Here is a 9,860-nt window from a genome sequence, read left to right as displayed (position 1 = left end):
TGTTTAATATCTTTATCAATGATCTACAAGAGAGGTACTGAGTTGCTGTAGTATGCCCATAGAAGGGAAACAAAGCTGGTGAAGGGACTGGAGCAGAAGTCTGAGGAGGAATGGCTGAGGGAACTGGGATTGTTAAGTTTGGAGAAGAGAAGGATCACAGGGGGCCTTATTCCTCTCTACAACTACAGGAAAGGAGGATGGAGAGAAGTGGGGGTTGGTCTCTTCTCCCAGCTAACAAGCAATAGGACAAGAAAAAATGGCCTCAAGCTGCACCAGGGGAGGTTTAGATTGGATATTAAGAAAAAAATTCTTCACCAAGAGAGTGGCCAGGCATTGGAACAGGCTGCCCAGGGAAGTGGTGGAATCACCATCCCTGAAGTGTTTGAAAACCGTGTAGACGAGGCCCTTAGTGACATAGTGGACTTACCAGTGCTGGGTTAATGGTTGGTGATTTTAAAGGCCTTTTCCAATTGTGCTGAGTGTATGATTCTGTGTTTCTGCAGATGCAGCTGATATCCTTCAGCCCTAGTTGAGGAGGTGAAGGCTCTTCAGCCTCGCTCCCTTGCCCTCAGCTTCAAGGTCTCCCTTTCAGGGCTCTAAAGCCTGTCGGGCAGGGAAGGAGAAGGCCTCTCGCTTCGCGGCGAAACGAGTCGCAGCCGGCGGCAGCGGTGGGGTAATTCAATACTCCGGCCCGCACTGAACGGCCAGGTGTTACTAGTTTGGCCTTCGCCGGGCACCGTCGCTGCTGCGGCGCTGGGTGGGTGGGGACAGACCAGCATGGCAGCCGCCGTTGGCGGCGGGGAGCGCGGGGAACTGACGCCGAGAGGGAAGGTGATGGCTGGTGGTGGTGAGAAGAAGGACGAGGAGGAGAATATTCTGTACGACCTGCTGGTTAACACCGAGTGGCCTCCAGAGACCGAGGTGCAGGTGTGTGTCGCTGCTGCATTGGCCGGGTGCTGGGTGTTGACCGGCCACGTCGGCTCGGGCGGGGATGCGCCCTGCTGACCCGTGGCCGGGCAGCCCGCAGCTGGGGAAGGCTGCCGGCCATGGAGGCCGCAGGGACGGGCTGTTGCCTCCAGGGAGGCTCACTGGGCTGCCCGTTCCCGATGCGCACAAGAGCGGGTAGTGCAGCAGGGGCAATCACAGGAAACCCCTGCGGGCGTCCCATTCCTGACATGGCCTTGTGTCACTTAATTCCCGCCTTGTCACCCTGGTGTGTGCCGTCTGGGGTGCCTTGGGTCTTCTCTGCTTATTAACTATAAACTATGTATACTTGGTTTTACTACTGAGTTGATAAGAAGGAAGATGTAATGAAATCCTGATCTCATTTCCAGAAATAGCTGTACTGAGAGTAGTGGCAGCTGTCCTGGTAGAAACATGGGCTTTATCGATCTTACCTTGTGTGAGGAAAACTAGATCCCTCTCTGTACTTGTTTGTTTGGATTTACATCCTTCTTGAAGACTGTCAGTAGCCAAGGGATGCTTCTAATAATCTTTGTGCAGTTTTAGTGGGAAATGGATTTTATGCTGACATACATAAGCAAACAAATTATTTTGCCAACATGATTCAATTTTTGCTTTAAGGTGCCTTAACAGTGATGTTATTTAGGTGACTATGACTTTCCCTTTAGAACATTTGTCTCTGATTTATTTTTTTAAATTTTATTTATTTTATTAAATCCTGATTTAATGACGCGTTTCAAAAAAAAGTCACAAAACACTGCCTGCCTGAGTTCTTATAAAGCTGAATGGTTTGGAATGAGTGAGGTGAGGGACAGCAGAAGGGGAAAGGAAGCTGAATGCCGCAGTAGGAAATGTCTTCCTATGCAGTTGTCTAAGTTACAAAGCAAGGCCTTAAAAAAACTTTTAACTGGTCTCTGTTGACTCTGTTTTATATTTCTGGTATGTCATTTGGGATGATTCATTTTTAGTTGCAGAGTGCTAAGCACGTGAAACTGTGATTATGACAATGGGAAAATGACTTCTGCGGTGAATATGTGAAGTTTTGTTACATTCAAGACACTGATAAAACTGGCATGGCTTTCTTAAGATGGACCCCCAAATTAGCTTTAATTTTTGTTCCTGTTAATATTCTCATTCACCTGTATTGCATTTCCCAAGCCTGAGAGCGGGGCGGTGGAGGTAAGGGTGGAAAATAAGCTAGTTGTAAAACAGGACTCATGCAATGACAGAGAAGCGATGGTGTGGAAATCAAGCAGCCTGTGTTCAGTGTAGTGATGCAATTGTGTATAATGCACAGTTTGGGAATGAGAATAATGAGAACAAAAAGAATTACTGAGTAGCTGATCAGTGAAAATAAAGAATGACATATTGGTTGTGGAGGTGTCAGGAGGACTCATGGAGTCATTCAGGGAATACGGACAGACTGAACTTCTCTCCAGTAGACAAGTACCGTATATTTTCTGAAATGTATCAAATATATCACTTGATTCTGTGGGTTTTTTTCATTGCCATCTAAAGATTTGAGGTTTTTACCAACACTCTCTTCCCACCTCCCCGTAAGTTTGCTGAGTGTGCACCAAAATCCAAAACTAAGTGGGTGGTTTGTCAGCAGGGAAGTTACTTAGGTTTTATTTCTGGAATGCTTTAGCAAAGGAGAACTTGAAGTTTTTTTTTGCAAATGGGAATGCATTAAGAAAGTACAGCAGGTATGGTAGCTATTGGTGTTGCTGAGGTGCTTAGAATACCCTATAAAAAGCAAAATGTAGGTCTTTGGAGCAAATCAGCTTTGCGAAGGGTTTAAGATGCATGGGGTAGGAGCCTGCAGTTTAGTCTCAGAAGTGGACACTTAAGAATATTCAGAAAAATTCTGAAGAGGTATAAGCAATTTTTTGAAATGTTTTTTACTGGGAGCTTTTCTTAAATCAAAAAATTTTAACAAGCTCTGCTTTTAACCTCCCTAGGAAACTGCAGCTCTCCCAGAGGTACTACGAAATAATTTATGGTCTCATTTATTTTACTGTAATGCCTTATTATACCCTGGTTGATCAACCTGAATTTGAAATATTATCAGTACAGCTGTGTTGGTTTCTTATGTGCTGTGAGATGACAGCCTCATTATTTGAAAGACTATTTCTGGATGGCAAACTTGGCATGGAAAATTGCTAATCTTTACTTGAGTAACTTAAATTTTTTGGATTTTTTTTTTTTTAACATGGACATACTCGGGAAATTTGATAAATTTTTGTTTCTTATCAATGTTTGCTGCTCTGTAATTTGGAGTGAGAGGTCTGAATATTTCAGTTAACCAGTAATGATCTGCTCTATGTATTATATACTCCAGAGGAAATTAATTCATTGCTTTATTGTTCAGTTTGTGGTGCTGTAATGCTGGAAAAGCAAAATAGGCTTGACTGCTTATTTTGAATATTTGCTTTCCTTATTGGTTATCTTTCTTGTCTTCTGTTTAATACCTTTTTCCTACTTTCCAATTGGGAAATAATTTTATCTCTTTTTATAGCTAAGACTATACAGTATATGCTGTTTTATATTTCTTTGTGTTTGGAGAATGCTTTCATTTATATAGTGAGCATAGTTCCCTCCGCCTTAAGAGGAGCAGGACTGCTAGAAAGGCTATGTGAGGTGGTATGGAGTAAACCTGGTGATCCAAGTGGCTGTCTTATCTATCACCAATTCATATAAAAAGAGTATTTCTTTAGAAGTTCTTTTGTTTTCTTAATAATTCTGAAACTTGCATGAGCAGTCTTTATGTAGCTTAGCAGTTATATATTAGGATAATATGCAGAATGCCAATTGCTTCAATTTCTGGGCATTACAGATCAATCTGGCATTCACTTTGTCATAGAAAGAATAATTTATATACCTTACAGGAGAACATAATCAGAAGTCAAATCAGAGAGCAAGGCAAAGCTGAATCAATAGACAACCTGTAGTACAATTTGTTTATTACATCTTGGCACTTAAAATATTTGGCTTTATAGCCTGTTTTAGCTTATGCAGTTAAATTACTCACTGTATGAAGTTGCAAATAATAGAAAATACAAAAGGAACCTGTAGGCTAGCAGGCAACTTAAATTTGGTAAGTGAACATATGTATGAATGTGTTGTATTTAAATTAAAATGTGTAACAGTGTTTGACCATTATTGCTTTAATTGCAGCCAAGAGGCAATAGAAAACATGGTGCATCATTTATCATCACTAGAGCAGTTACAGGTAAATATGACTTGGTCTTACGTTTATGGCTCACGAGAATGTGTGGATTGCTTGCAAAATTTGCAACTGCTGCTTTTTAAGGTGGTGCGTGTAATGGAAATAAAGTGCAGCATGTGTTTCCAGGAAGGTGTTTTCTGATTATCAATATTACTATGTTTTTTTTTAATGTCGTTTTTGTGAGCTTTCTTGTCTCCAGTAACTTACTGGGACAAACTAATAAGTGGAGTGGTGGCTAAGAAGTGTAGAAGCTCTGTTGTGTTTCGCAAAATATTTTTCAGGGTTTTTTTTTGTTTGTTTGTTTTTTTTCCTCTCAAGCTCTTGCATTGGGCTGTTTGCTAGTTAGTTCTATAAGGAACATTTACATTCTGATTATATTTCATTGCTGTTCAACACTTAGTTCATGCAGTAACTGAATTGCATTTTCTCTTAGAATTTCCAGAAATAGGTAGTGATTTTTTTTGTTTGCCATTTGCATTTACTGTAATATAAGAATTCATTGGCCAAGGACAGATTATTCTGTTAATACATCTTTCTTTTGTGCAAATTTCTGAGACTGCAGTAAGCTGGAGAATGTTTAAAGCTGCTAGTGATGTAATTTTTGCTTCTTTTTTTTCCATTGCAGGTCCTGCATTGTTTTTGCTTCGGTACATCTGGTACAGGTAGGTTTGATGAAAGTAGTGCTTAATATTTTTATTTGGGAATGCAGGTTTTTTTATTTGATGGGAAGCTATTCTTAATGGAAGTAAAACTGAATATTTGTTTAGAATATTGTGTATCTCAGGTACTGCTTTTGTTATGTGTATGTTCTGATTTTGCTTATTTTTTTTGTAATTTCAGCCCTGCAAAGTTTTCCTTGCCCACTGGACTGGTTCGTCTAGTTAATAAGCAGATCAGCTGGCACCTAGTACTTGCAAGGTAACCAGCTTACATGCTTTTCAATTTTTGGTGGTAGTGAATGTATTAATGCTTCCTTTCCTCCTCTGTCTGTCTCCACTGGCAAGAATGCTGAGTTAATATCATGCTAAAGACATTATTCTCTTTGGTCAAGGGAAGTGCTGGAGGCTTTCACAGATAGCCTTGGTAAATAAAGGTCAGTTTGCTACCTAGGGGCTTCCATGCTGCTTCTCTCATTTAATGCATCTCATTCAGGTCTGAATCATAGAATGGTTTGGGTTGCAAGGGACCTTACAGAACATTTGTTCCAGCAACCCTGCCATGAGCAGGGACACCTTCCACTAGGCCACGTTACTTAAATAATATCCTTCTAGCTTTTGAGGTAAAGTGGCTTGTGCTGCAGTCATTCTCAAACTCAAGTCCTGAATTAGGTGAGTTAAAGATCTGAAACTTATCAGAATATGTAATATAAACTGCTTATTTTAAAATTTGAGGAAAGTGAATGCATACCCTCAAGACTTATCTGCTATTGTATGTATAGAGAAGTGGGAGATCTAAGGCTAGAACCAGGTGTTTCAGTAATTTTAGCAGCATCAGTGAGATCGTTGGCTCTTGAAAATAAGCATAAATATGTACAGAAGAATGGTTCAGTGGAGTGAAGGTAGTATGGGATGTTTTAGTGTGCTGTGTATTATCACTGAACATGATCAGTGCTTCACTAAGAGCTATGTACTGTTGAGAGAGATGGTGATTTTTGAGGGAAGTGATGATCCCTTTGGTTGCACAGTATGCCAGTTGCGATGTTGTATGCTAGGTCCTAAGACAGGAGACGTGCAACTAAGGAGACTTCCATATCACGCTTATGGAAGCGTGATACTTGTTTATTCTAGATAAAGCAATACATAACTTAGGTAGTCCTGTTATAAAATGATCCTTAAGCAACACTGGATTCTGATCTCCCTTGCAGCAAGATTTTAGACATTGTTTACATTCTCTTTGTGCTACTATAGAGAATAGCAGATACATTTTGGTGACACGAAGAGAATCTTATTATAGCAGTGCCTTTTTTTTTTTTTTAATAAAAATTGGTATTTCCCAGTTGTTGTTGTTTATGAAAGAGGAAATTTATATCTAACCTTGCAGAAAAGGACGTAGAGCTCTTATGCACATTCTGTAAAGACTGGACTTTGAATTTTTTTTTCACATTTCTATTTTTCTCTTTCAGCAATGGTAAATTGTTGGCAGTTGTTCAAGACCAATGTGTAGAAATCAGGTAACTTAGTGTTATCTATTGCTTCATGATCACAGTTGTGGAGTTCTGAGAGTGTTTCTAGTAATTTACTAACCATACCTGTGAAAGTCATCTGTGGAATAATCTTAAAATATGTTATCATTTAGAAAGCTTTCTCTTCTTCTTAGTTCTTGGCCATTCCCCGTTAAAGAACAAAGCAAAACAAAAACCAGACAACAAAAAAACTCCCACCCACCCTCAGAATGCTCCACAATTATAAATGTTATAAGTAAGCTTTATGTTAAGTATTTACCTGTACCTCTCTCTTTTCAAGATGTGAAAGAAAACAATCAAGATGCTTCAGAATATTAAACCCAAATGATGGTCTTTCTAACCTTTCTAACCTTTCTAATCTTTGCCTTTCTGTTCCCCCTAGAAATCTCCTAAGAAATGGGACAAGGAGTTAGTATTCTGCTTCTCTATCGAGTAGTTGGCATATATAATACTTCATTTTGCAAGTTATGTGGATTGCTGTAAAGACTGATGATCTCCCTTTTTCTCCTCCTCTCTAACAACAAGCTCTCCTTTGCCAGTTCAAGAACACATTTAGCTGTACAACGGATCTTGATTGAGTGTGTTTACTTGCTTCACAAAAATCCATTTGCTAGAAGGTCAGACCTTCTATTTATATGTAAAAGAAGCAAGTGTATGAAAATTGTTCAATCAGAAGTGGTATGAGCACAATAAATGTCAGCTTATAGACTATAAAATAAATCTTGTGTTTCAGATGTATTAATATAACTATATTCTTGCATTGTTTCTAAAATTGTAACCTAGAGAATACTGACTGCTTTTTTTCCTAAAGTTACAAGCTGAGGTTCTGAAATGCTGGCATTCTATTTGAACAGCATTATTAATGAGAGATTTAGTAGTATTATTTATGCATTGAGAAGAGGGTTTCTAAAATACTATTGTTAATTGCTGTAGCTGCCTAAGAGTGAAGGCTGCTTGCCTACCTTTTTGAACAAGTAGTTAAATACATGGGGGCCTTTGAATTGTGCACTTACAGTGTTCTGTTTATTCTGGAATATTGAATGGTGTTTTTTTCTGTTCTCATTTAAATCCATGAGTCTTTTTTGCAGGTCTGCAAAAGATGACTTTGGATCCATAGTTGGAAAATGTCAAGGTATACAATATGGCAACCTCTATATCATCACTTAGTGTCATCATTGTTTATTATTAATGCATTGCTAAGTGGCTGTGCTAGTTTACTTCAAGGGTAACGTAACTTATTAAAAGCATTGGAAAGAATCTCTTAATAATTTTGCTTTGTGACTAGCTCTGTTACTCTTCCTCCCCCTCTTCTTTTCATTGCGATGAATATACAAAACCTGAATCTGAAATGAAATTGTAGTTAAAATTAGTGGGTTTGATAGACATAATGGATGTTGGAGGTGTTTTTTTTTTTCCCTCTCATTTTAATGATGTTATGCATCCTGCGTTTTTTGATGTAGTTGACTTTTTGCTCTGTTGACGGGGTTATATTTATATTTGACTTTTTAATAACTTTCTTCCTTTTTCATAGTGCCAAAGGATCCTAACCCTCAGTGGAGGCGTGTGGCGTGGAGTCGTGATTGTACATTACTTGCTTATGCTGAAAGCACTGGAACAGTGAGGGTGTTTGACTTAATGGGTAGTGAGCTTTTAGTCATTTCACCAGTAAGTGCTCTCTTAGATTAAATATGAATATAGTAGGACATTTTGTAAGCATAAAGGGCAATTTCCACTCTTTTGGCCTTCTGTTAATCATAGCTTACTTTGGTATAAAGGCTTACAGTATGAATACCATGCACAAATGTATCATGAAGTGTTTATCATATGATGGATATGTTATACTGAAGTCATGTTTAGCACTTGCAAAGCATATCCTTTGTGCTATTACACCTAGTCAGAATATCGTAGAATAGTTAGGGTTGGAAAGGACCTAAAGATCATCTAGTTCCAACCCCTCTGCCATGGGCAGGGACACTTCAGACTAAACCATGCCACCCAAGGCTCTGTCCAGCCTGGCCTTGAACACTGCCAGGAATGGAGCATTCACAACTTCCCTGGGCAACCCATTCCAGTGCCTCACCACCCTAACAGGAAAGAATATCTTCCTTATATCCAATCTAAACTTCCCCTGTCTAAGTTTTAACCCGTTACCCCTTGTCCTATCACTACAGTCCCTAATGAAGAGTCCCTCCCCAGCATCCCCATAGGCCCCCTTCAGATACTGGACGGCTGCTATGAGGTCTCCACGCAGCCTTCTCTTCTCCAGGCTGAACAGCCCCAACTACCTCAGCCTGTGTTCATACGGGAGGTGCTCCAGTCCCGTGATCATGCTCGTGGCCCTCCTCTGGACTTGTTCCAACAGTTCCATGTCCTTTTTATGTTGAGGACACCAGAACTGCACACAGTACTCCAAGTGATGTCTCAGAAGAGCAGAGTAGAGGGGCAGGATCACCTCCTTTGACCTGCTGGTCCCGCTCCTTTTGATGCAGCCCAGGATACAGTTGGCTTTCTGGGCTACGAGCGCACACTGCCGGCTCATGTTCATTTTCTCATTGACCAACACCCCCAAGTCCTTCTCCACAGGGCTGCTCTGAATCTCTTCTCTGCCCAACCTGTAGCTGTGCCTGGAATTGCTCCGACCCAGGTGTAGGACCTTGCACTTGTCATGGTTAAACTTCATGAGGTCGGCATCAGCCCACCTGACAAGCGTGTCGAGGTCCCTCTGGATGGCATTCTTCATCTTTCTTTTTTTTTTCTTACAATTGTGATAGATCTTCAGGTACATCAGGTTGTGAAAGTATAAAATCGCCCAATTAGTGTATGTGCATGTAATTACAATTTGTAACAGTAGGGTACCACATGGCTCGTGACATTCCATGCCACTGCACAGAGCAGTGTCCTGGGCCTCGAGAAACAAGTCTTATAACAACATGGCACCCCTGAAAGCATTGGTACAGACAAAAGGACTCATTTCTAAAACAACCTAGTAGACACCTGGGCCAAAGAGCATGACGTTGAGTGGTTATATCGCATCCCCTATCATGCACCAGCCTCTGGGAAAAATTGAATGGTACAGTGGACTGTTGAAGACTCGGTTAAGGTACTGTTAAAAGACTGCACTGGGATTTCTTTAAAATCAAGATAAAGGAAGTGCATTTTGTTACTAATGGAAATATGAACCTTTACATTTTTATACAATATAGTCAATTTAACTTCCTAATTCTTCCAGTAATGAAGTTTTATTTATTATTTATTTTTAACTCTCCTTTCTCTCAATGTCTGTCTATGTTTTTGCATAAAGACAGCAAGTTTTCCGGGAGATCTGAGTTATGCTATTGCTGGGTTGATCTTTCTAGAATATAAAGCAAGTGCCCAATGGTCAGCTGAACTGCTTGTTGTTAATTATCGTGGAGAACTGAGAAGTTACCTTGTAAGGTAAGCATAAATTTTCACTTGCTTTGAGAAGGCACAGTGAGCTTCACAGGA

The 9,860-nt window shown here is 40.0% G+C and overlaps 1 protein-coding gene across 4 annotated transcripts in view; it reads left to right on the top strand.

The window, feature by feature from the left end:
- The first annotated feature begins 741 nt into the window (after positions 1-741).
- Positions 742-9,860, top strand: part of NBAS (NBAS subunit of NRZ tethering complex) — a 184,039-nt gene continuing 174,920 nt past the window's right edge. For 3 of the 4 annotated variants that reach the window (XM_061460839.1, XM_061460840.1, XM_061460838.1), the window contains exons 1-8: positions 743-927; positions 4,141-4,195; positions 4,818-4,854; positions 5,033-5,110; positions 6,315-6,362; positions 7,463-7,506; positions 7,906-8,039; positions 9,676-9,809. In XM_061460839.1, the coding sequence (XP_061316823.1) occupies positions 778-927; positions 4,141-4,195; positions 4,818-4,854; positions 5,033-5,110; positions 6,315-6,362; positions 7,463-7,506; positions 7,906-8,039; positions 9,676-9,809 (680 nt within the window). In that variant the 5' untranslated portion in view covers positions 743-777. Of the gene's footprint in view, positions 928-4,140; positions 4,196-4,817; positions 4,855-5,032; positions 5,111-6,314; positions 6,363-7,462; positions 7,507-7,905; positions 8,040-9,675; positions 9,810-9,860 lie in introns of all 4 variants that reach the window. The other variant, XM_061460841.1, reaches the window with a different exon arrangement.

Source organism: Pezoporus flaviventris, unplaced genomic scaffold, assembly GCF_033815535.1.
Source record: "Pezoporus flaviventris isolate CSIRO_AGI_PZ_B2104156 unplaced genomic scaffold, CSIRO_AGI_Pfla_v1 ptg000031l, whole genome shotgun sequence".
In the NCBI taxonomy this organism is placed as follows: Eukaryota; Metazoa; Chordata; class Aves; order Psittaciformes; family Psittacidae; genus Pezoporus; species Pezoporus flaviventris.
This window is presented reverse-complemented; position numbering and strand designations above follow the sequence as displayed.